The sequence below is a fragment of the Nansenia antarctica genome (genome assembly GCF_963989245.1).
Source record: "Nansenia antarctica genome assembly, chromosome: 3".
NCBI classification, from domain to species: Eukaryota; Metazoa; Chordata; class Actinopteri; order Argentiniformes; family Microstomatidae; genus Nansenia; species Nansenia antarctica.
Genome location: NC_137688.1, coordinates 44,955,900 through 44,983,867, shown reverse-complemented (window position 1 = coordinate 44,983,867; position 27,968 = coordinate 44,955,900). Strand labels below are relative to the sequence as shown.

At 40.9% G+C, this 27,968-nt stretch overlaps 1 protein-coding gene across 1 annotated transcript; it reads right to left on the bottom strand.

Moving 5' to 3' along the window:
• Positions 1-20,500: 20,500 nt before the first annotated feature.
• pou2f1a (POU class 2 homeobox 1a) lies at positions 20,501-27,333 on the bottom strand (the record flags this gene model as incomplete). The annotated part of the gene is made up of 13 exons (XM_080527302.1): positions 20,501-20,772; positions 21,057-21,124; positions 21,335-21,563; positions 21,775-21,868; positions 22,225-22,404; positions 22,812-22,963; positions 23,155-23,296; positions 23,672-23,860; positions 24,192-24,283; positions 24,437-24,572; positions 24,773-24,946; positions 27,063-27,133; positions 27,309-27,333. The coding sequence occupies 13 exons, from the start codon at positions 27,331-27,333 to the stop codon at positions 20,501-20,503; spliced, it is 1,824 nt and encodes a 607-aa protein (XP_080383428.1).
• Positions 27,334-27,968: the final 635 nt, after the last annotated feature.

Sequence of the window (27,968 nt, the reverse complement as noted above, 5' to 3'; positions counted from 1 at the left end):
GGGCCTGGGCCTTTGTTTCTTGCCAGCTCACCCCGATGTTCTTCAGGTCTTGGAGTGTGGAACGTCTCCAGGTGTTTTTCGGCCTTCCAACTTTCCTCTTCCCCTGCGGGTTGTAGTCCAAGGCCTGTCTAGTGATGTTGTTGGAGTCCTTCCTAAGGGTGTGCCCTATCCAGCTCCACTTTCTCCTTTTGATGGTGGTAGCTATGCTGTCCTGGTTTGTTATTCTCCACAGCTCTTCATTTGTGATTCTGATGGGCCACCACAGCTTGAGGATGTACCGCAGGCATTTGTTGACAAACACCTGGATCTTGCTTGTGAGGCCCTCGGTGGTCCTCCACGTTTCAGAGCCGTAGAGCAGGACAGTCTTCACATTGGTATTGAAGATCCGGAGCTTTGTATTGTTGGAGAGTTGCTTGGACAGCCAGATGGGCCTGAGTATATTGAAGGCTACTTGTGCTTTGCTGATGCGTGCTACTATGTCCCTGTCTGCTCCTCCATCCCTGCTGATGTTGCTCCCTAGGTATGTGAAGTGCTCCACGTCCTCTACGGCCTCTCCCCTGAGTGTGATTGGGTCATGTGTTTTCTGGTTTAGCTTCATGGTCTTAGTTTTCCCGATGTTGATCTTGAGTCCAAGCTGGTCACTGTTAGTCTGTAGCCTATCTGTCTTCTGTTGCAAGTGTGTGTGGTTTTCGGAGAGTAGTGCGAGGTCGTCTGCGAAATCTAGGTCCTCGAGCTGGGTGAACAGGGTCCACTGGATTCCTGTCCTATGGTTTTCAGTTGTTCTTCTCATGATCCAGTCTATGGCAATGAGGAAAATCAGAGGGGAAAGGAGACAACCCTGCCGCACCCCTGTCGTGATGGCAAAGGTGTTTGACAGTTTACCCTTGCAGATCACCCGGCCATTGGAATCCTGGTATATGTCTTTTATTACGTTGATGATCTTAGAGGGTAGGCCATAGTGACCTAGGAGCTTCCACAACACTTCCCTATCCAGGCTATCGAAGGCTTTTTCAAAGTCAACAAAGTTTATATAAAGTGCGCTTTGCCACTCAACACACTGTTCTATGATGATTCGCAGGGTAGCAATGTGGTCTGTGCATGACTTATCCTTCCTAAAACCTGCTTGCTCCTTCCTCAACTGGTCATCCAAGGCTGCTGGTATCCTATCTAAGATAATCCTACAGAGAACCTTGCTAGGGGTGGACAGAAGCATTATGCCTCTCCAGTTGTTGCATTCACTAAGGTTTCCTCTTTTTGGAATGGTGACCAATGGTTTTCCATTCTATCGGGGTTGTCTCTGCATCCCAGATCTTGTTGAGGAGGGGGTATAGAACCTCTGTGGACGCTTTGGGATCGGCTTTCAGAATATCAGGGGGGATGTTATCAACTCCTGGTGCTTTTCCAGCCTTCATCTTATGCAAGCACCCTATGTAGGATTGCATTAAAGGCACCCGATGCTCTTTTCACCTCAATGGTAATTGCAATGACAATTCAGAATAATGTCTCCTAACTGAATCTGTCAATAATGTTCATGTTTATCCAGCAAATGTCTTAGTTAATGACCTTGAAACTGAGAAATGCTTGCAGTAGCCAATGAGGCACACACACACACACACACACACACACACACACACACATTGCAGGTTACATGCCCACTTCAAGAGGTAGACGTCCAGAAACATCTCAACATTTTGGAAAAGCAAATTCAAGGAGAAAGGCAAGGTTTTGACAGGTGCACACACTGTCACAGTCTGTTAATGAATCATAAGTAATGATTCAGGTTGGTTATTTAGTGAGAAATATAATATATATATATATAAAAATATACATTATTATATATAGTGGAAAAAGCTACATATTGTTCTTGGGATACTCTCAACTTTTTTGCCCAGCCTACGGGATCTAAACATCGGAGCTTCTCACTTTTTCTCCGGCAAGCTGATGCAGAAGTGTTAATGCATGCTTTTGTTATTACCCGTTTGGACTATTGTAACAGTCTCCTTTCTGGTCTTCCGAAGAAAGCTATTGGCCAGCTGCAATTAGTCCAAAATGCAGCAGCGAGAGTTTTACCAAAACAAGCAGACGAGCTCATATAACTCCTATTTAGAACCTCTACACTGGCTTCCTGTTAAGTTCAGAATAGATTTCAAAATCTTTCTGCTTGTTTATAAAGCTCTCACTGGCACAGCACCAGAATATCTGAAAGACCTTTTGCTAGCATATTGATTTGATTGATTGATTGAGAATGTTTATTTTGGTCCCCTATACAATTTACAATACAGATATAAAAAATGTACACAGTCACAATGCATAACACCAGGACCAAAAAGGTGTAGGCTGAAGCCGTGGCTTATTGCGCCTACCCTTGTTACATGTATGTTTTTTTCCCCATGAATGCATAATCAAAACATTGAAACTTTTACAAACAAAATTTCACTTATGCATGTCAACAAAAAGTTCAAAAATACCAAACAAAAACTATATTTAAACCTCTGTTTTATACTTGTTAATCATCTTATTTTTAAATTTTTTTAAAAATCCTTTTAGTGTACTACACATTTTCATTTCCTTTTCAAAAGTATTCCATAAGTTAACTCCTTTAACTGTTATACATCTTTGTTTTGCATTTGTTCTAATCTTTGTTTTCATAAACATACATATTCCTCTGAGTTCGTAATTACTCTGTCTAACTTGAAATAGTCTCTGGATACAGTCTGGAAGCATCTTATTTTTTACTTTATACATTACTTGTGCCATTTTGAAGTCCACCAATTCTTTACATTTGAGATCATAGGTGTTTATGAATAATTTGTTAGTTGGTTCTTGATAGGCAGCTCTGTTTATAATTCGTATAGCTCTTTTCTGTAGTAAATATATTGGATTTGTGATTGTATCATATCATATATCACATCAGCCCAATAGAGCTCTCAGGTCTTCTGACGCTGGTTTTCTCTGTGTACCACATGTACAAAAGAAGAGATTTGGTGAGGCTGCATTCTCATTTTATGCACCCAAATTGTGGAATGCACTGCCAGTTTACATTAGGGATGCAACTTCAGAAAATATGTTCAAGTCAAGACTAAAAACCCATCTATTTAATATTGCCTTTAAATACTGTAGTGGAGGGACTGTGGAGGGACTGTATCCTTGCCGCTTGTGACTAAAAGCTGGGTTGTCAAGGCCTCCCAACAACTGAATATGAACATGACACTGGACGAAAATATAAATATAAAAAAACTAACAAAAACACAATAACAAGATGTGTTTCTTATTTCTGCAGGGTTGAGAATATTGCTCTGTCAGTGCACTGCTGCAAGGGTCCTGTCACACAATGGCCCTTTTAGACTCAATTCAGCAATTTGTGAATTAAATAGCCGATGTAATAAAAGGATACTGTTAATGGTTACTGTGGTAGGCAATAAGTAAATAATACCGGCAGCATATCTCAAATAGAAAAATAAATGACGGTGTAATGCATAATCAGCATACCGTAGTCACTGTGGACACGTTTCGGCGTCAAGCCTTCTTCAGCACAGAGTTTTACAAATACTGCAGTAGGCATTCTGCATTTGGTGGATTGTCCTTTCATGTAATAGCAGGACAGCAGTGATAAAGATGTATGAATAACCACAATATACAGTACTTGCTCACCTCAAGTCCTTTGTCTTTAAAGTGTGGTGTGGCGTACATTAATGTAGGGTGTACATTATTTATTGCGTGTGTCTGTGTGTGTGGTGCGAGCGTGCTTAAGCTTGTTTTTGTGTGTGCATACAGTATTCAAAAGCCAGAGAGCATGAGATAAGCTACAGTCATTTTTTCCTCTCTGTCAGATAGCTGTGTCATTTTGGGGAATCCTTGTTTTTGTACCCATAGAGCAAGAAGTGTGAAAGCAGATTACCATAATGGGTTGGGGTTCTCTCTCACACATATCCCACTATGACAGTACCATGTAGGACGGCTCTCTGTTACCTCTCTACTATGAACAGTTTAAAGAAATAATTTGAATTTGCACATTTTGGTTTAACCTTTTGTCATATGTCTCTCTGTCTCTCTCTCTGTGCACTGACTATCTAACATATTATATTATGTTTTTTTCTGCCATGTCTCTGCCATGAAGTGTTCATTTAATTTGTATAGCACCAACAATACAGTATTTATTTGTAGCTTCAAATTAATTAGCATTACTTGTGTTGGTATTCATGATTTGTTGTATTTGAGACTCAAATAATCATCTACATAAGCCAGACAAATGTATTTAAAGTTTGTCTTTTGTGATGAATGTAACTGCTGTCACAATTTTGCACAATTGCACAATTTTCTAAATGCACCAAAAGACAAATCAGCAATCCTGGAAAAATTAACGGCATACATTTTACCACTCATTCATATAATTAAGCAACACAAACAAAAATAGTGTGTTTTGAGTCTTCGTTCAAGAGCTGAGTGGAAATTTCATGACTTCAAAACAGATGGTTGTTCGTGGGTGAATACGCATTGGCATACATCAGCATTGCTTAGTATCACTTTAAAAAGGGATTCATTCAAACATATCTACTGTACACCCACTTGTTTCTCTTTCCTGTAAATCTCTGTCAAGAAATGACAGATGTTGACGTCACACTGAGAAATATCTATGAGAAGAAAATGTCAGTCCTATGTCAAAGATAATAATACCCTGCAGTTGGAGATAAACTGTAAGAAAACATATTGCATAAGCTTCATCACCTACTGTTCATGATGCCAAAGTCTTCTACTATACACCTATTTAAATTAATCTAGAGTAAAATCATTTGATTTCTGAAACTACGCTTAACTTAACCCCTGACTAAAATGAGTAAGGGTTAATCAGATTTGTGTGAGGTTGCTCCAAAATCATGGGATTGAACACACAACTGCATTTGTTTCTCTTGGAGAGGCCAAAGAATGGGCAGAGATGAAGAGAAAACATTCAACATTGTTTGTTAATTTGAAATCTTGAATCAAACCTTGAGGCTAACTGTGTCGAAACATGCCATAACTGAGAAAAACCAGCATGATTTTGCAACAGAAGCAAAGCATGTTTAAAAACCTAAACTACAGTTTGCATGAATTCAAAACAAATGAAAAAGCAGATGAAGCCATTTAATCCTGGACTAGATTGCACGTCTATAATAGTTGCCCTCTGTGATGTTTATGGGTCATTTACTAACATTGCCATTGACGAACTGCACTAATCTGAAGTTGAATCTACCTCCATCAAGGTCTAATTTACTTAACTTAGTTATGCATCAGCTCTGCATAATTTTCATTCTGGAAATCAGATGTATTAAACCCTGTTGTTTAGTGTGATTATGCACAGTAGTCTATAACAGTGGAGGCTGGTGGATGTAGAAATTGGAGGACAGGCTCATTGTAATGCATAGAACAGAATCACGAGTGGTATCAAAGTATTTCTATAACTGAACCAATAGACCATATCTGCAGTAATTAAAGACGTGAGCATGTGTATCTGAGCCGGCACTACTGCCTCTGTAGCAGTGCTTAAAAATAGGTATTAGGTAACAACACACACACACACACACACACACACACACACACACACACACACACACACACACACACACACACACACACACACACACACACAGACCTCGACTCGAGGTGGGAACATCCTGTGTGGAACAAATGGTGACACATACAGTTTATCTTTTGGTGTATTTTGACTAATACTAATACTACTTTAAATTATTTCTTTTTTTAAATTCCTGTCAGTTGTGAACAGCAGGTCCTGAATAAACTTACTCAATTAATTATTTAGATTGACCTCTACTCGATTTATAGCCTTCTTCAGCCAAATGCATCTGTTCTTGACCACTGTTGCAATGCATTACATTATTGAAGAGCATTTATAGTGAGTGCAGGTTTTTCTTTGTATTTGAGTTCTTTTAACCCTGCATTCGAAGGCTTTTGTAAAATGGAGTCCATTCCCAAATGTCAATGTCTTATATCATCTCATAAGTATCCTGAGCATTTTCCGTCAAAAAGTCTTATAGACAGATATAGCATAATTATTATGAATCATTATAATGCATCATATATGCCCTATAATGAGTTTAAAGTAATACGGAAAACAAATGATCTTTTTGTAATGTCAAAGGTCAAATGAAGAAGCCTTGGTATGTTGGTGGTGTAGCATTGGTGGTTTTAAGTGCTTTATTATTTACAGATGTTGCATAAACTGTTACATACAGTATTTAAACCTTTTCCCCTTGGGAGATGCTAACCACACCAGAATATAACAATTAAGTGCAATCTAAGGGCTGCACAATTTTATCTAGGCCAATTCAGTTGCTCATTTATGGTGGACGTTACAGTAACACAAAAGTTTATATGACCATCTAGGCCAGACAGTTGTCAAATTAATGAAGACAGAGCAGCAGCAACAACAACAACAACAACAACAACAACAACAACAACAACAACAACAACAACAACAAAGAGTTCAGAGTATGAATGATACAGAACACAAATAACTTAATAGCTTAACATATAATATATATGTTACGGTACATGTGGGAATACGGTACATGTGGGAAAACTAGGGTTAGGGTTAGGTGCTACGTCGACTTGGTACGTGCTGGCATGTCTAACCCTAACCCTAATCTTAACCCTAACCCTAACCCTACCCCTAACCCTAACCTTAACCCTAGCACCCTAGCACCTAACCCTAACCCTAGTTTTCCCACATGTACCGTAACATATACACTCACTGAACACTTTATTAAGAACATTATACTAATACTGGGTATAGCCTTCCTTTGCTCTCAAATGGTGCATTATCATGCTGGAAGTAGCCATTAGAAGATGAGTACATTGTGGCCTGAAGGATGCACATGGACAGCAACAATATTAATAGGCTGTGGCATTCCGTTGATGATTGATTGGTATTAACAGACTAAAAGTGTGCCAAGAAAACATTGCCACACCATTACACCACCTCCACCAGCTTGGACTCTTGACAGGTGTACAGGTGTTCCTAATAAAGTGTTCAATGAGTGTATATTATTACAGTATATGGCCATCTAGGACAGACATTTGCCCATTAAGGTAAGACAGAATGCTTGATAGTATGGAGCAGCATAATAACCTCTTTGGCTAGACACAGGTTTAGACCAGTGGAGGCTGGTGGAGGTAGAAATCGAAGGACAGCCTCATTGTAATGCATGGAACAAAATGAGGAATGGTATCAAACACATGGAATGTTATCAAACATTCCTCATTCTGTCCCATGCATTATAATGAGCCCATCCTCCGATTTCTGCCTACATCAACCTCCACTGGTTTAGATGGGCAAAGGATATAGGCCTAGAACTTACCAACGCAGCATGTTGGGGGTTAACCCACCAACCTGTGGTCAGAGCAGAGGAAAGTGTCGAGGCAACCACATCCACGACCATGGCAATGTTAGTCATAGTTGGAATAGGTCATACCATGGTAAAATGTTGTGTCATGCACAAGGGCCAAAATAGGATTAACATTTTTGTTTATGAGTAACAAACTATCGTAATAAAGGAGTGACAGAGATTTTAGTTTGTAATCTTTAATGCACATCTGTATGGTCCTCTACTGAATGGTGGGCTACTGTGAGTGAGTGAGTCCGAATTTATGATAATATCATGCTAGAAGCATAATATCACATCTAGCACTTTAAAAATAGTGGTCTGAAAAGTCCAGGTTTATTCTGATGAGCTGTTTCCCCGATAGTAACGCGCTCTGTTGTCCTGACGTCATACTACATCCTTATCAGGTCTCTGACTTGAGCAGCACCAAACCCTGGAACTGACAGATAGGGAAAAGTCCTCTGAGTCAGGGTGGTGACCATAAAGATCCTCCTGTTAACCACAGACAAAATCTTGTGTGGTGACCAAAGAGATCCTGCTGTTAACCATGGACAAAATTGTGTGTCTGTGTGTGTGTGTGTGTGTGTGTGTGTGTGTGTGTGTGTGTGTGTGTGTGTGTGCGCGCGCGTGTGTGTGCGCGTGTGTGCGCGTAGATGTTAGTTGGAGAGATATATGGTGGAGTTAAGATTAGTGGTATACTGTGTACTGCAAATGTGCTCAGGGGTGATGTAGTATTTGGGTGAGACTTGACAGGCTCAGGTTGAATAGCAGAACAGGTTGGGAAAAACTACTGCTTGATATGTCTTTCTTCACTGCTGATAGTGAAGTAAGAGTCGCAGTCGTGGCCCCCCTTGTACTCTATCTCTCTCTCCCACACACACACACACACACACACAGACACGCAGACACCTGGGGTTCACAGAGGCAGTTACACCACCTCAGACTCAGAGCGAGCTGCAGCTGAGGAAACCACTGAGCTAGATACAGCTCGGCTCACACAGACCACAGAAAGGCTTATAGTCACATGACCCACATTGCATCACTCATAGCTCATACTGACTGTCAGAGAGAGAGAGAGATACACAGACAGAGAAAGAAAGAAAGATAGAGCATGGAGTCTGTGCAGTAAATCAGAGGGAGAAAGACAGAAAGACAAAGGCTCTGTGTGTGTGGGGGGGGGGAGTGTTCCTGCACCAACAACAGACACCCCCCCTCCCCCCCAAGAACCCCTCTGATAATATGAACAGCCTGCCTCCTCGCTTTTGTCATGGATCTCTCTCTCTCACACATTTTTTTCGTACTTCCGGTTCACCCATTAGTGAGTGGGTGGGTTGCCCAGAGAATGGCAGTGGTGCCCAAGCTGACTGTTTGTGCTTCCACAAAACCACTTTTCACATAAGCCACTGTGCTCACATTAGAGCAACTATGACTGATTTGAAGTCAGTTTATTTTTTCACTTGTCAGATGGTCCTGCACCTACAGTAAGGGCAAAAATATCTACTTGACCAAAACAGCACCTAATAAAGGAGTTAATGGCCAGTCAGAAAATAAATAACCTTACACCTTCACCCCTGTTGATACACCAAGACACTTTTTGAGTCCACCCTGTTGGTGCATCAACTCAAGTGAAGGTATGTAGTTACTTACAGAAATCTTATTTTGAGAGAAAACTATACTTGAAGCGTGTGCAATGCAGAATTGTTCTCAATCTTAACATTATTTTTTAACTTGCAGCACCTCAAAGTAAGACAATGGTTGTGTTCAGGTCTACATTGCAATACAGTCCACCTGGAACACAAACAAACACTGTTTTATTAGCCATACATTAATCGAATCAACTTGGAATGTGGTCATTTTTGCATGAGTGACATGATGGTCATGGCCTTTCCCCCCCTGCAGAGGCATATACCGCACTGTATGACCCCCAACTCTGCTACATCTTGGATGGATTCCTCCTGCTCTATGGAATCTTCATCACCGGAATGTTCCTGCGCGAGAGAGTACGTTAGTTTGACCTCCCCACAGATACAATGCATCTGTTAATTGTTGACTGATTGTATTTACCAGCTCACTGGGGATAATGGTGATATCAAGCTTGATTTATCTGACATCTTTCTCATTTTCTCTATCTCTCTTTCTCTCCCCCCCCCTCTGTTATAGTTTTTCAAACCAATGGCCAGTCCTGAGAAAGAGTCTGACTACACTGTAAGTGGCTGAGTCTTAACTGAGACCTTAACTTATCTGGCTTGCTGTGTGTGTGTGTGTGTGTGTGTGTGTGTGTCTGTGTGTGTGTGCGTGCGTGCGTGCGTGCGTGCGTGCGTGCGTGCGTGTGAGCGTGTGTGTGTGTGTGGGGGGGGGTGTAGGTGTGTGTGTGCGTGTGTGTGTGTGCGTGCAGATATAACTGCGGCTAATGTAGTAAAGATGTTTTGGATGCTTGTGTGTGTAATTTAGGACCTGATAAACCATCGCGCTGATGGTGGTTATGGACACCTACAAAGAAGAGACCCAGAGACTGGACGTGGGGTGAGAGGCAGTGCTGTGTGCCTGTGCGCATGCATGTGTGCATGCATGCGACTATGCATGCATGCACACATGCATGTGTTCACATAGGTATCTGTATTTGGTAGAATATAATATGACAGAGATAAAACATTTGTCTGCTATGTTTCAATGTTCCACCAAAGCCTTGTTATATTATGTTTATATGCATGTTGTTCTTTACAGGTCCACGCTGATGAGACTTACACGGTAAGGGCTTCAATGGATTAACTATACTTACCTCAAGTAATGCCATTCATTCATACACACACACACACACACACACACACACACACACACACACACACACATCACTAATGCGCCCGCGGCGTTGATACTTTGTGCTCTGTGCCAGATAGTACTACCAATGGATTTCTTTGTCTCAAGTGAGGTCAAGGAATTGTGCATATAATATAATAATACATACATATTATGTTATTCATATTTTGCAGTAAGTTCTATAGTATCGAAGTTGTACGTAAATGTTCAATTGGTTATGGTAATTTTTAATTATATTATGAAGTTACTCTTCCAATTAATGAGACAACTGAAAAAAATGTTTTAATATGTAAAATACATTGTTTAATATTATCAGTATCTATAGCATAATGATACTGCTGGCTGCACTGTAGCCTCTTTTCTAAATAGGACATATCAGTCTTCAAATGATCTTGTTTTAGCGCCACCTTCTAAATTATAAAGAAGAATTGTTTATTTTATGTGCCAGTTTTAGATTTGTTTTCCATGTCATGTCCTTTTTAAGAAAATTAGCGTTGTAATTCATTTTAACATGTTTAAATGTTATTAGGCAGACATTCTACACTGTGTTCATAAACTCAAGATAATAAAACAGCTGCATTGACACTGAAAACCTCTAGGCATACTTTTTTTCCACACAGACATGTGGAGATTGGGAATCAAAGAATCAAAGAACCGGATCGATAAGCAGAATCGATAATGGCATCGATATCAATAACATCTTATCAATTCCCATCCCTACTAAGGACTAACCATTTTGATAATCATAGGTTAGATTTAGTCAATTGAAGCTTTGGCTATGGCTACCAAACGTATAACAGACCTTCTAAAACGAATAGCCACTTGATTACCAAGATATTGTACAACCCACTATCCCATATCTTAACCCTGCACCTGAAGAAGTTGCTAATATCGAGTTGAGCATGCGAATTCCATATATAATCACTATATAATATTGCCAATTCATCCCAAACCCATATAATAATAATAATAATAATAATAATAATAATATCTTGGTTTTATATAGCGCCTTTCACAAACCCAAGGACGCTTTACAGATTTTACAGAAAGAAAGTCAGACAGAAAGCACAGAGACAGCGACAGCGACAAAACTAGATACACAAATAACAGAGTTGATTCTTCTGTCAGATATACTGTATACAGAGGCAGTATCAATTGGTGTACATTCTATGGATATCAGACAAATATCAGACACATACTGTACTTTTCTCACAAAACTCCAACTACCAATTTCTGATTTCCAGGTCTGTTCATAAGAGCAAATATCCCCATTATAACTCTATGCACTGTATGTTTCCTTTCCAGCGTCTTAACAGAAAGGGCAAGGCAGATGACACCTACAACAAGATTGAAGTGAAGAATGATGTGAGTGTTTTTAAACATGTAGCCTAAAAAGGCTGACTGAGCAGTGGTAAAAAGAAAAAGAAGGTGGTTAAACTCTAATGCAAAAAACACTTCCTTAGCATATGGTGACCCCTGTTCATGAAAATAAAAAGGTGGGTAAAGGAGTTTATCTTCCAGCTCTGCTGATGCTGACATTGGGGATGTGGTTTGGGTTTACTGAGGAGTGGAGAGAGATGAAAAGAAAGAGATTTGGAAAATATCTCAGACCTCACATATCTCAGTGTGAGGTGTAAGCACATCAGCAAAGAGATGATAAGATGATAAGATATTTAGGAGGTGTGTTTTGTGCTGACGGAGGCTTTTCATTCTCCCTGCAGCGCCGCAGAAACAAAAACGACCAGGTATACCAGGTGAGTGGCACTTCTCAGTCCAACCAATCAAAGCAAAGTTAAAATATTACACTTTTAAAATAAGAAACTGAGGAGAATGGCCATCATTAGCACTACTATTATCAACTGCTTTCACCATTGGCCTCTATTAATTTTGAGGGGACCGTGCAAGGTGGCAGAGATCGGTTTGGGACAATCCAGCTAACCGTCTCCTCCCCTCTCTCTACCAGGATTTGAGTAAAGTCAACAAGGAGACCTACGACTCTCTGCAGATGCAGCCTCTGCCTCCTCGCTAACACAAGTGTCACAGAGAAGACCTTGTCAAGCAATCACTCTCCTGTTTGCCTAATGACTCGTATCCTAGACTGGTCCAGAATACTATGCGCTTCAGCTAACTCTTCAGTCTGTTTGGCATGATAATGAATGAGGAGTTGACAAATAGTATCTGGGACCAGGATACTCCTGTACTTGTTTCACATTTTCTATTAGGTGCATAGTCACCCACTAAAGATCTATTGATACCTATCAGTAAGTGTATGATATGAAATATACAACAGTCCTTGTATAAAAGTGTGTTTGCATTTGTAGCATCTGTACTAGCAGCTCTATTTCTCCACATTTTATTTCAAGCTTTGTCAACTTTACGAGGCTTTTGAGTTGAACAACTTTCGTGTCAACAACTGTTCCAGAACTTTATGAATGAATAACCTTAATCATATTTAACATTTAAATTGCCATAGTTCCAGGATCTCAGCCAACCCTCAGATCGTTGTAATCAATATTATGAGATCTAGATAAAAACATACATTAAGTTCTGCCCTCAAGATCAATAAGCAAGATCACAGATTTCTTAATAGAATCAAAACCTTGCTGAAGGTGAAGAACGGCCTACTGAACTGAGGGCACAAGTGTATTGAACAGTATCATCAGCATAAAGGACAAACCAACATTATTTATGTATTGTAAATTGTAAACAGCTGTGAACCTAGAATTGAACACTTTTATTAACGTTGAGAAAACTAGACTGAACTTCATCTACTGAAATACATTGGGTCCTATCCTGCAGGTAATTTTGAAACGAATTAGAGGAAGGTTGATCCAAAACAATGGCAGATAACCTCTGTAATAGGAGGGCATAATCAACTCTATAAAAAGCTGTAGAGAGGTCAGTATAGAGGGCTGTACAATGGTCTTCCTTATCCAGAGAGATCACAGTCATCTATTATGATTTATTATGGTGCTCTGTCCAGACCTAAAACCTAAAATGCAATTTATTGATATAAAGGACACTTCTGAGAATTGATAGGGGACTCTTTACATTATTTTTGCTAAGCAAGAAAGCCTTAACATAGAGCGCTGATTATTAAAGTCGCTGGTACCAGAGAATTGTCAGCAGGAGCTGCAGGATATACAGATCAAGCATGTGAACCTGTTTACTTTTTAACATCAATCTTACACAAAACTGGTAGAACTTCCCTGGTAGAAACACAAGAGAAAAACAAGAATTGTATCTTATGGGGAAACCTAGGAAGGCTATCATTCTGATCGGGAATATTTAAATAATGATTTCATACCTGCAGAGATAAAATGTTGGTTTACGGTGTCACATTCACTTTTATCTGTAATGATGTTAGAATTATATTTGTATTGAAATAAATGAAAAATTATGTATTTTTTTGTTACTTTAATTACAATGTACAGTATCATTGCTTTCCTTTTTTTTATACCCAATGTCATACAAATGATGCTCTTCTGTAAGGTTTTTTTTCACTATAATAAAGCAGTCGTATTTGAAAAATCGTATGTACAAGCTTTGTCCCTTTACTACTGAGATCTCCCCTTCCCCAAAAGACAGAGACAACAAATGCTGTCACAGCCACATTCATTTCTGCATACCATCAGAGTTGGCCACCAACGTCATGATTTGAAGTTAGCTATACAGTGCCTTGCAAAGGTATTCACCCGCTTGCGCAATATTGTTGCCTTGGAGCCCAACATTTTAAAACTGGGTTTTCTACCCACTTTTGAGGTGTAAGAATTTTTTTGCACATTTTCCAAAATCAGATTGCATACTGTAAGTACTCACCCCATTTGCTATAGTACTCATAGAATTAATTCAAATGCAACAAAGTGCAAAATTAGTTCACATGATTTCAGATTGGATACCCTTGTCTTTATAGGGTCCCTTAGTTTAAGAGTGATGTCATACTCATTCATAGAAGGATACTGATGAGTCAAAACATTATGACCACCTGTATAACATGCTAATATGCTGTTGGTCCCATGCTGCCAAAACAGTGCTGACAGCGAGGCATGGACTCAAGACCCCTGAAGGTGTCCTGTGGTATCTGGCACCAAAACATTAACAGCAGATCCTTCAAGTCCTGTAAGCTCGAGATGTAGCCACCTTGGATCGGACTTGTCGGTCCAGCATATCCCACAGGTGCTCTATCAGATATGTGGTTTGTTCCTCCTCAAGACCACTGTCGGTAGGTACTCACCACTGCAAGAGCACCCCACAAGCCTTGCCGTTTTAGATACTCTGAACCAGTCGACTGGCCATAAGTGTGGCCCTTGTCAAAGTCGCTCAGGTTTTTACTCCTGCCCATTTCTCCTGCCTCCAACACATCAACTTCAAGAACTGACTGTTCACTTGTTGCCTAATATATTCCATGCCCTTTACAGGTGCCATTGTAACAAGATAATCAATGTTAATGTAACTTCACGGGCCGGTTTCACAGACAAGGCTTAAGCCTAATCCTAGACTAAAAAACATCTTCAATGGAGATTTTACATTGAAAGTGTGATTTAGTCCAGGACTAGGCTTAAGCCTTGTCTCTGAAACCGGCCCCACCTGTCAGTGGTCATAATATTTTGACTCATCGGGCTATATTTCATTATTTTAAATAACTGAAAATACTGCTTTCTGTTGCTTTAAGAATTTTTATGATGTTAACAACCAAAAGATACATTAAGAGATTTCTCATGAACATAATTATGTGTAAAAAGAAAATACAGCAGATAAAATGCATCAACACAAGAACATGACTACAGTCTTTCAACTAATTTCTTGTCTCTGTGGCAAACGTGGGGAGTGAGTGCGTTGACACACTGAGTGAGTGTATTGTTCAGAACCTGGGGTGTATTCAGCAACACGAAACATTCAAAATGTTTCAGATAGAAATGCCATTTAGAGACGACATGATCCTTTCAAATGAACGTTTCATTCAATTACCGGCAAGCGTCAGCGAATAATTAAGAAAATATTGACATGGCCGCATAGCAGTAATAATAAACAGAACCTCATTGAACTACCGTATTCATTAAATATTTGTAGTGGCAGTTTAGCTTTTGCTAACAATCAGTCTTGTTAAATGCACCTTTATTCTACAGAGCACATTTCTCTGCAGAACATTCTGAACAGTGCACCTTACTGAATTGATCCATCCAGGAAGTGGCTTGCGCCTGCTACTCCCTGTGTCGCCACAGGAACTGTGTCACCTCACTAGACCCCGTTCAGACTATAATGTGGATACAGACCACTTTAACACAAAGTCTGAATGAGGTTGAAGAGTGAATTTGTTATATTTATTTATCCAGGTTAGTGTCTTAGAGACAAAAACTTTTTTTCACGAGACCTCAAATGTAATGGGTGAGAGAACTTGGGGTACATATTTTGCACAGGCAACAGTAATGAACACATCCTCTCAGACTGAGGAATTAGGAGAAAGAGTTGCAATATGATAGGCATTATCAACATAATATAAAGTAATATATACATGTTTTTGTTTTTGTATTAAATCATGATACTAGGGCAGTGATTCCCAAAAATGTACAAAAATACCTTAGATTTTACCATCTATTGAAAGTTTTGCATTGACTTCCATATATTACGAGGACAAAAAGAATGACACACCAAACAAATTCGTTTTTCAACAACACAACATTTTTGCTTGACTATATCATCCCTGAAAAGTACCAAAATATACATCAAAGCTTTGGATAGCAGTGCTTGGATCTGTATCTGTGATCTAACATGCAGGTAGTAGAGGTGGAGAAGACAGTAGAACAGACTGTGTCACAGAGTCATCTTTGGTATCTGTGTAGGTTTGAACATTTAACATTTGGATTTCTGCTTTGGAATAGAGCTTGAGGGACCATATATGCCCTCGACTTGATGTACAAAGAACAACATCAAAACTATTCCCAAAAGTGTGTGAAATAGATCTGTAAACGGCTAACCAAGGTACATTCTGGCTAGGGAAATGAGGACTAATTTAAGGACTAACATTCTGGCTAGGGAAATGAGGACAAAGCAAAGCATAGAGGCATTGCTGAATAACATAGAACAATTGTTTATAAACAAAACAAATAGAAAGTTTGAATTTGAGTCTGCAGTGATAATTGAGTATGCAGAACCAAGTGAGTGTGTGTTTGTACAGAAAAATGGAGCAGTATGACCTTGATATCTTTGGTTTCCTATGAGAATGATGTGTTACAGTATCTACATTCAATATCACCTGTTTGGTAAAAAAAAGAAAGAAAAACTAAACATGACTTATAGATTCATAGAAGTTTAGCGGTGGCTCCCAAAAATGTTCACATTTTGACCACCAAAGCCTTTTCAAATTCCGTTTGACCCACAAAATATACAATACGTTTCTGAAAAGGAAGTTTTACTTTTCATCCTTTCAGACTTGTGGTTGTGTTTAGAGACCAATGTCGCCCCCTGATGGTCCAGAACTCACAAGCGTGCACTTATCAGGCACAACAAAGCTTGACATGAGTAACAAGTTAAAATACTAGTCTATAACAAAGGGGGCAAACACCCCATTATACACACACATACACACACACCTACAGGAGTTGGAATATCAGTAAATCTTTGACAAACAGGTTTTTAGCTAACATACAAGTAGTACAGTCTGCAGCTACAATTAATATTTAAACTTTAAGGCATTAAAAGATAAAGCTGTGAACGCAATCAAAATAAGCCAGTGATTCTCTCCCTTGTGATGTAAACAAACAAAGGCATAAACAAATTAAATTAAAACAATGTTCGGTTAGAAAATTATGGTTAGAAGAAAATGAAAGACGAAAGAACAAAAAAAGAAAGTACAAAACAATCAGGTGATTCAGGGTCAGTTTCCATGGTAACCAAAAGGGGTGAGAGAGCACCAAATCACCACGGAGATCAACAGAAGAGACAAAACACACAGATAGTTCAGTCTACTCTCTGCTAACCACTTTTGGGCTAGATACACCATTAAACAGGATCTATTCTGGCCGACTGGGTTCGGACCGGCACCTGCATGCCACAAGAGTGTTATCCCAAGGAGCTACAGCCGAAGGGGACTTAAGTCCTCAGGTCTAAGGCAAGGCTACTCATCATGGGAGCAAGGTTCACCAAATATTTCAATTATACTTTCCTAGAGAGGATGTTTGTGATACTGTACTACATTCAATTGAACCCTTTATCAGATATAAAACAGGAAAATATAATGTATATATTACTCGTGTGTATACAACTAGCTAGACATAAGTAAAAAGTATCCCAAATGTGTCCCTCGGATATATATTTCAGTGACATCCCCAAACAAGGAATCCATAAATCTAACTTGAAAACTGCAGATGAGTAACTAAAGACAGAACTACATTTCCCATAAGGCAACCCCACCCAAAACACCAAGAAAATACCCACCCTCAGCGGAGACAGCCCCTTCCTAGAAACCCAACAACCTTGCTACAGAATGCTAAAGGCTAAATGCTTTGGTATGTAAGATATAAATAATCAAAATAAGATTACAGCAAATTCTCAAAAACGTAGTAGTACTGGCCACTGCAGTCATAGTGCACGTGGGATAAACATCAGGTCTAGTTATGCATCAGGATTTCCTTCCTGCCATCGCTTTAATGTACAATGCAATGAAAAAGCCACAAAGACAGGTAAACATCTATGTATTCTTGGACAGTGTGGTTTCTGTTTTTCTTGAGTATCATTTTCCAGCTACTTGAGGTGCTTTATAAAATTATTTGGTCATATGAGGAACAATAACCACTGAAATAGTCAGTGGCATCACTAGCCTATACATTTAGTAGCAGTGCTCAGACAAGCACCGTATTTGGTAAAAGCCCTGCTTTGGCTCAAGCATGTCTACAATGGGTCATGGCTGATCAGGGATTTTGTTTTAAGTATAACTGACAAAATTGCCATTCAGAAACAAACATGTTCAAACTGAGATAAAAGGTCAAATCCAAACTTTTCATTTGAATATTGAATATCAAATCAAAGATCATATTGGTATGAGTAGACTAAGCACAACTGCAAAAGGAGCATGGACAATCTCCACTCAACACTCCAAACACGTACAATACAGTAACTCAATAATATGGTGGAGGGCTAGTTAAACATTGAGAGATGTCACTCTCCTGGAAACCTTAAGTACTGAGGCCTCCAACTAATAAATACCATTGTTTTTAAGGGTCAGTGATAATCAGGGATGGGATTGATTATTCAATTAATCCATTAGTCAATCTCTGGCCTCCAAACAGACTTTGAAATAGGTAACCCTTTAATCGAAAAAATACTTTCCCCCCAACTTTCAGTGATAGAACTGAAGCAAGTCACTTCTTAGTGAGATTTGTCTTATTTTATCCAACAGAAGGAGACCCTGATCTTTCATGCACTCACTCACTGTCAATCAAATCACTCCTGGCAGAAAAAACGTTTTAAAATGATGCACTATAGTGTGGGGTCAATTAATCGGCCCTGGCAATCATAATTCAGGTGATTAACAGTATTTGAATCAGACCCATGCGTAGCAGTAATGTCAGTGAGAGCAGAGCTCTGGAGCGGGGTTAGTACTGGCCAGAGTAACATGGGAGGGGGGGGAGAGAAACCCTGAGTACTACGAAATGGCCTACTTAATACCCACTTATATCATGTGCATGGGTAAACCCTAGGGATGCTCCGATCTGGATTTTTGGGGCCGATACTGATCACCGATTTTTTTCCTCAAGATCAACCGATACCGATACCGATACCGATTTATTTTTTAAATACATAACTGTAGGCCTACTGACTGGATAGCCTACATATTTTTTGCTTTTTAGACAAAAGTTTTGATCCATTAGGCACCAAGCAAACGCAGACCCATTTTTATGGCATAGTAAAGGTCTGGCCTATCACCCAGTTAGGGCCTGAAGTCCAAGTCAGTCGATATGGCTGTATAAAAGACATCATAAACGTGGCCTTCATGGTTTACATACTGTTACGTCCTCCTATGTTTTCTGTTCAGTTATCTGTCTTCCCCAGGGAAAAAAAAAGAAGAAAAAAGATCGGTTTTTGCGATCGGCCATTTTTGCCGATCACCGATCGAGTCATTTGGAGTGAAATCGGCCGATTTAAATCGGTGGCCGATAAATCGGAGCATCCCTAGTAAACCCTACTATATTCTCTGTCCACTCTTTTTGGTTACCTGCCTCAGCCCTCCACAGACCATGGCACAGAAAAGGGAACATCAGAAATACATTTAAAAGAATGTTAGTCTTTGGAAAGTCTTCTCAAAGTATTGCATTATCCTCTCAGGGTTCAGAGAGCGGTCCAATGGATAAATAACCATGCTACACTATATTGGTGAGATAATATACAGCTGTCTTGTCAATTCTTTTTTGGTTTGTGTGGATAACGACGATTCAAAGACCACTATAATTCAGTTTATCTCGACTCTTCCAAAACACAACAGACCAGTTCATGAACTACGTCACATCAAGGGTCTCTCTAATCTGGCTCATGTAACACGTCCAACTCTATTAAAGCTCTTCCATATCAACTGTGCAACATCAGATCAGAGTAGCCAAGCGATCCACATCTCGACTTAAACACCAAACTGCTGCATTCACCAAAGGAAAAGACAGTGTTCCCTGTTAATTGTGTAACAATGAATGAGATTAGAATTAGACCAATGATATATATGTACAAGATCTCTTATAGCAAGCCTGCTTTGAGAACATGTCTATGAGTCCAACTACTCAGTTTAAAGCATTTCAACCATATTGAAAAACGGATGTGCGTTTGTTAAAGCAACAGAACCATAAACAGCACAAACATATCAGAAAACATCCAGAACAGATAAGACAACAAACTAATTTGTCACGACAGCTATTCCAGTATAAAGCAAAAACACACAGAGAAATCTACCCTAGTTCAGTAATTATAAATCTGTAATATAAACTGTAAAGGACCGTACAACAGGTCCTCAAATAAAATACAACTCACAGTGAAGCTAACAACTAAGGTCGTAAAGAAATCTCTTTAGAAAGTTAGTGTCTCAATGACATTCAAGACCTTGTAAATAAAAATCAATCGCACATTTTTGGTTTCAGAAGCAGTTCTGTGGGAGAAAGAGAACAAATTCTATCCTCATAAAAAGGAACGAAAGGACCCTCGTTGTGGAGAAAAATGAACCTTAAAACTCCTCTCCCAACATTACTTTTTGGTGGTAGCAAAGGGATTAAATAACAACCAATTAAGAGAAGGAATTGGAGAGAAAAGGGGCCATGAGCACTAGTTCATTGGGCCTCGGAGGCTGTGGTGATGGTGTTGACGGGTGCCGCTGCCGTGGTGATAGCGTTGTTAGCTGAGACCTGCAGGTTGAGAGCCCCAGTGCCGCCTGCTGACAGGAGGCTGACGGGGTTGCTGGCCAGCAGGGACAAGGTCTGAGGATTCAAGAATAGGGGAGTGGTCACCAGGTTGGGGCTAGTGCCGGCACTGGTGTTAGCAAATAGCAAGTTCCCGTTTCCGTCCAGGGAGGTGAGGGGGAAAGCCCCATTGGCGGCCAGAGCTGTGGGGGAAGGGAATAAGAGGGGAAGGAGGGAAAGTTAGTCTTTCATTGGGAGGTTTTATATAAAACACATTCCCTTGAAGCAGATAAATGTGAGCATAAACTCCTGCAGCTTGTCAATGGCTCTGTTCCAATGCAATTGTCACTGCAGCTCCATTACCAGTACAACTCAAATCCCTTATTATTTCAAGCAATGCTGAATTACTAAAGTATTTAAATGAGGCTCATGTCTTTGCTGGTGTAATGATGATAAAGGGTTAATAATACAGGGGTGTACTTCCCACTCCACACACCTTGGATGGTGGCCAGTGCTGAACCAAGACCCCCAGTGGACAGATTCAGTAAGCCACCCCTGGAGAAAGACATTTGTCATTTGTAAGATAATAAACATGTAATACCTATTCTTGTTTAGAATGATATGAATGCAATGATGGGGCATTGACTTGTGTTGAGGTGGCCCTGTGATATATATACATTAATATGGTAGACACATACATTAGGTGCAGACACTATATTGATCGCAAAACTGTTCAGTGAGAGAGTGTAAATGTGAGAACCTCACCCTGTGGTGAACTGGGACGAATGCATGAGGCCTGGGCTGATTCCTGCTGCCGCTGCTGCCATGGCAGCCAAGCCCCCTCCGTTGCTATGGAGCCCTGCCCCCGTCAACATGACCTGCCCTGCTGAGGGCTCCTGCTTCATGGCGACGGAGGAGGAGGGAGTGAGTGACATAGAGGTCATGGAGGGGGTGCTGTAGATGACCGATGGTGTGTTGGTAGTGATGGTTGTGCCTAAAATACAGGAATTATATATATATATAAAAAGAAAATTCAAGACATAGGGCTATTATATGCTTAAGACTGCAGAAAATAAAATTCTCTGATAAAAGATTTGACTGTCATAGTGCAGAAAAAAACAAATCCACAAAATGAGTCATGACAAGCCTGTGTTCACACACACACACACACACACACACACACACACACACACACACACACACACCTGTGATGCCGAGGCTGGTTCTAGCTGTGCTGGTGAGAGGGTGAGTAGGGGTGACAGTCACTGTGGTCTGGGGAATCTGGCCAGCAGTGGACACCTGGGGAGGGGGTACACAGCTAGGGTTATGGCTAAGGTGGAGTTAACAGATTTATTCACCACCCTGTATAGAGCTCTGAAGCGTGCCATCAGAAAGTAGTTTGTTGAATTAACTTCTGGTTCAAGCCAAATATCTCCATTCATTATTCCCTTTGGATTTTTTTTTCTATCTCAGCTGATATGAGATAGAACCAAACACTAGTTAATCGTAAAAGAAGAATGTACAAGAAACTGTGACACAGCAGTTATATTAGCTATTTGAAAAAGTTCCAACGGGAAACATTTTCAGTTTCAACCGGAAGTAAGTTGACAGACAAAATGTTTAGCAAACGAGTAGTAAGTTGGAGTGGAACATACCATGGCTTTGGAGGGGGAGTACATGGCCTTAATGGTGCTGCTGCTGCCGCCGCTGCCCGGGGGGTTGATCCTCTTCTCCTTCTGCCGGCGGTTGCAGAACCACACACGGATCACCTCCTTCTCCATGTTGAGCTGGTCTGCCATCATGGTGATCTCCTCAGAGTTAGGCTTTGGGTTCTGCTAGAAGAGGACAACGAAACCCACACGCCATATCAGTATAAGACAGAGGCAGAGAGTAAAGAAGACTCTTACTGTTTGGCCGAAGCTATTGCCTGGGGCATTTCCAATACACACTCTTGAACCTCAAGGTAGACCTAATCCGGTTAAAATAGTCCTGAACCACTGAAAGCTTATCTTAGCCTGCATGGCAATGAAAACAATCTCTTGCTTGCTTTAATCGTCTCTTGATGCCCTATGTGAAATTAACCATCCCTTATCTATACTTATCAAAACCCTAGTTCTCTAGTTAATACTCCAATCCATTGCTTTAAGCGAAATAAATCCCCTGTGTCACATGAACTATCTGCATCTACTCCTTTAACTGGAAACTCCTTCAAATGCCCAATGTATAGTGAATTATCTCTTACATCCTGAAAGCTCTTTTCTAAGGCCACACGGATGTTGGTGTCAATGCTGGTCCTCTTCTTGCGTCGGCGGTTGAGCAGCTCCATGGCCAGGCTTGGGGAGCCCTGAGAGCCATGGGGACTGGGACTGGAGCTGGACTCAGAACTCACATGCTCTGCAGGGGGACACGGGGGTGGGACAGGGACAGAGGGGTTAACTAATACACAGGTGAAAACCTACTCTGACAACTACACACTCCAGAAAGGACACAAATAAACAGACATACGTGCTCATACTACACACTCAAAATAAACGAATGGGCATGCATACACGCACCTCAAGAGCATCAATAATATGTGGACCAACCTGCTTCGTTAAGCCACTTCTCCAACAGAGGCTTGAGCTTGCACATGTTCTTTAAGCTCAGGTTGAGGGCCTCGAAGCGGGAGATGGTAGTCTGGCTGAAGTCATTCCCATACAGCTTGCCCATGGCCAGTCCAACGTCACCCTGAGGGAGAGCAGGCAGGTTTGAGAAGGGTGCAAGGTCTCCATAGTTTGCTGTGGATACTTGGCCAGTTGGATGATGAGGTTCACCCCTAACGTACCCACACATTTATCATTCTGGGGTGTTGTGTGTGGATTGATGGCAAATGATTAATTATTAATCAATTTTAAATTGAGTCTATAACACAACAAAATGTGGGAAAAGTGATGGGGTCTGAATACTTTCCGAAGGCACTGTATCTTTTACATCCCACCCTCAACAGCCAACTCGAACTACACAGAACTACACAGTCCCTCTCATTCTGTTTAATTTTAATGGGTTTCTCCTCTACCCTAAAGACACATTCAGACAGACAGACAGACAGACAGACAGACACACCTGTGTGAAGCCCAGTCTGATCCTCCTCTGTTTGAAGGCCTTGGCAAACAGCTCCAGCTCCTCCAGCTCATTGACGTCCTCCGGACAGGTAGTGTCCAGCCGCTTGGGAGGAGGGGTTTGGCTGTGCGTGGGGGTGGTGGCCATGGTTCGTGTGGGTGTAGTCGCTATGATCCGTGTGGGTGTGGACGGCTGTGAGCGAAAAAACAGAATGATTGAGGAATTAAAAGACAATAGTAATCTGCTTCTGAAAAGGCACCCTTCTAGTGCATTACTTCTGACCACTGCACTATATGGTACTCCCAAATACTATGCAAAACCAGTTAATTCATTAAGGTTGTTAATTACATAAAAATAAGGGGTCGTTATCTCTCTTAGGATTCCTAAATTGTACAATGTGAACTTTCTCATCTGCGCTAACATTCCCATATGTCTTAGCCTAGCTAGTTAAATGAAACCAGCCTACATACTGGACAACATGTGCCGTGTGTGTGCTGTGTGTGTAAGCCGGGCTTCCCCTGACCTGTTGGGCGAGGCTGATGCTTGGCTGCATCGGCAGAAGGTTGGCTTGGCTATGAGGTAGCTGAGCGAGAAACTGTTGGGCTTGCAGGAGACCTGTACGTGAAAAGGGGTGAAGAGGATGAGTGAGTGTGATAGAAGAGGTAACAGGAGAGGTAAAGAGATTAGTTAGGTTTACTGAGGGTACTGAATCAACTCCAGAGCTGGGTATGGCTTTGAAAGAGTGAGGGACAATGGGAGTAGACCTACTGGATTGTCCCTGTGCCGTCTGGATGATAAACTGGCCTGACTGTAACTGGTTGGCGATGGGATGGCCTGGTTGAACCAGCACAAACTGCTGAAGGCCCTGCTGCTGGAGCTGCTGAAGGCCCTGCTGCTGGAACTGCTGAAACTGTGTCAGGGGAGGGGAGGGGGGAGATTGCAGGGGGAGAGAAAAGCGAGAGAGAGCGAGAGAGAGAGAGAGAGGGGGGTGGCGAGAGAGAGTTAGGACCACCTTTAAGGTAAGGTTTATGGGTAGAAAGTAATCGTACAGAGCATTATACCACTGTAACATGTGTATTGTAATTATATTGTAGCAGGTCATACAGGAGCAATGTGGAAAGGCTGGGACAGCTGGGTGATGGGGGTAGCTGCGGAGGCAGAGATGGCAGCCCCTGTGGTGCTGTTCTGGCTCGCTGTGTGCTGTTGCATGGCCGCAGCCAGGATCTGGGCCTGGGCCTGCTGCAGCACCATCTGCTGCTGCGCTGGAGACAGGGTCAACTACAGAGAGAGAGAGAGAGAGAGAGAGAGAGAGAGAGAGAGAGAGAGAGAGAGAGAGAGAGAGAGAGAGAGAGAGAGAGAGAAGAGAGAGAAGAGAGAGGGAGAGAGAGAGAGAGAGAGATGGGTGGAAGAGAGAGAGAGAGATGGGTGGAAGAGAGAGATCTAGCAAATCTGGAAATGCGCAAATCCATTCCCAAGTGCAGTACAGACAACCAACAACATCCAGTTGATGTTTGGAACTATATACACAGCATAACAGGATTTTCTTTATAGAAACAATCATCCATAATTTAAAGACTACTACAATGAGAGATATACAAAATGAGATGACCCAATTAAATTGTAGAGCAACCTGGGGGAATATCGTGGTAGAGTGGGAGCAAGTACTGTATGAATATAAAACATTAGTTAGGCCGATGTGGTGCTGGTGCATGCAAATTCTGCATACATTTGCATATTGATCCACCACCTGTTTCCCAACGACAGTGGAGCCACTTCATTAGCATACGTTACAGATTGCTCTTCTATTTTTTATTTTTTACGGGGAGATAAGGAGTGCCAAGACACCAGGCTACTTGCGTTCCAACTGCTCAGAGCAGGAGCAGCCCCCCAAGGGCAAAACTCCACTCCAATGGACCACTTGAGCAAAGTTGGCTGATCGCCTCTTCCCCTCTATTAGGGCTGCAACTAACGATTATTTTTATAATCGATTAATCTGCCGATTATTTTTTCGTTTAATCGATTAATCTGATACAAATGAAAAAAACTGATTTATTTTGCTAATTTTATTTTATGTTTTCTAAATCAGCCAGGCCTATACATATACATGTGCAAAATGAATAAGTATTAATAAAAAAATATAAATAATATAAATAAAAAAGGCTTTGCTACATCAAATAGGTTTAACAACAGGCCATGGACTATGGCGGTAGATTGTTTCAATAAAGTAGTTGAACTCTAGCTCAATACATGCATTGTTTGTAATGTAGAGGTCAGTAACCCAAAGTGCAATATAGGCTACAGACAAGACACTAATGTTTTTATATAACAGATATGCTCCAAAACAATGCAATGTGTCCTCTCACTCCATACAATAGGCTAGGCTACAGTCAGTGCCTCACTCTAACTCACGGGTAGCTTGGTAGGCTACCACTAGCTAGCCTTTAGCTTATCACCTCTGCTCTACCACTGACGTTAGCCAGCTAGCTAAATACACTTGTCATGCAATATTGAATTCATGAATGCGAGCAAACACTCACTGGCTATCGCATTACATTACAGTCATTTAGCTGACGCTTCGCCAGAACTCACTAGTGCATCTCCTTACTAATACAAGTAACTATGAGCATACTCCGGTGCTGAAGGCATAGAATGCGAATAGCAAGCTAAAAATACAATAGGTCATTAAGAGGGAGAATCTATTAGATAAACGAGAAGAACTAACTTAGGCCTACAGCTGTGCCAGTGAAACGAACGATCCTCACTTCAAAACGCAACGTATGGCATGGGTACAGCCAACGTTAAACTCGTATAATCTTCATCCATCACTGTCACATGCTTTCTTTTAAGGTGTTCTCGCATCACCGTTGTGCTCCCGTGCCATGCAAGATCGGTTTTGCATAGGTTGCACCATTTTTTAGTAGCTTTTAATGTGAAGTGCTCCCATACCTTGGACGATTTCGGTCGAGTCGTTTTCTCCGCCTCCGCCATGATTTAAATGTAGCCGCCGCGCCGGCTCCGCAAGACAGCGTGGCGTGCGTCAACAGGAAGTAGGTTTGTTATGGAACAAGACCCGACGAATCGATAATGGAATTCGTCGCCAACGAATTTCATTATCGATTTTTATCGATTTCATCGATTCGTTGTTGCAGCCCTACCCTCTATTAATAATGAATAGTTTGCCTCGCTTCTACTGCTTGCATGGTTGTTTTTAGCAAGTCAAAGAACAAAAAATGCAAATATTTATTTGGACCATGAAAGGACTACACAGACCTTTGAACCATTTGTTGTATGACAGCATTGCAGACTGACAGCATGCATAGACATAGCCTATGTGTGTGTGTGTGTGTGTGTGTGTGTGTGTGTGTGTGTGTGTGTGTGTGTGTGTGTGTGTTACCTGTTGCAGCAGAGCCTGTGACTGAGCATTTGTAAGGGTCAGCAAATTCTCCAGTCCATTTGTTGGGACACCTAAAGTGAGAGAGGGGGGGGAGAGGGGGTCAGAACACTACACTACACACACAATTCCTTCAACATCCATGGGCATCTGTTAGGCTATTCTTTATTCAGAGAGCTGAGCTGGCCACAATGTTATCAGAAATGCAAGGTTCCCACTACTAGTGACACTAGCAAGATTGAAACTCACCTTTGGCGACTTCCCCATTCTCCATTACGCTTTTACTTGATTCTGACAGTGTGTTCATTGAGTCTGTGATAGAGAGAAGGTGGTAAAATATCGCTAAAAATATAGTCATATAATGACTCGCCTCCTTTTTTTAAAGATATTTATTGATAGCATGAAATTGGCTCAGCTGCATCAGGCCAATAGAAGAATAGAAGTCAGCACATCACTTAAGTCGAATGTGAAGAGTTGAATGTGAAATTTGTTTCAATTGGCACAATTCATCAAACTTCAACTGTGCTTTGATAAAACACACGTTCAGAAAATTAAGATTTTCAAAGATTTATCAATTGAAATTACAAGTGAAATTTCTTAGATCATCAGCTTACATATTGTCTGAATCTGTTTGTTTTCAATAGCAAAATCTGGAAAAACTGGCATAGCTTAGCCTACTTACTATACAAAAAAGGTGAATAAACTACATTCTTATAACAAGCTAATACTTAGGTTTACGGCTGATACTTTCTCCTGTACATGGCCTCAGTAAGATAAAAGCAAACTATAGCAACAACTAGCCTAAATGCATCTTGGTAACAAGCTATGTAGAAAGATCACACTCTGAGACACACATAAAAAATAACTCCTTCACAAGCTCTGCTCTCACTCTATTGTTCTAACAATAGC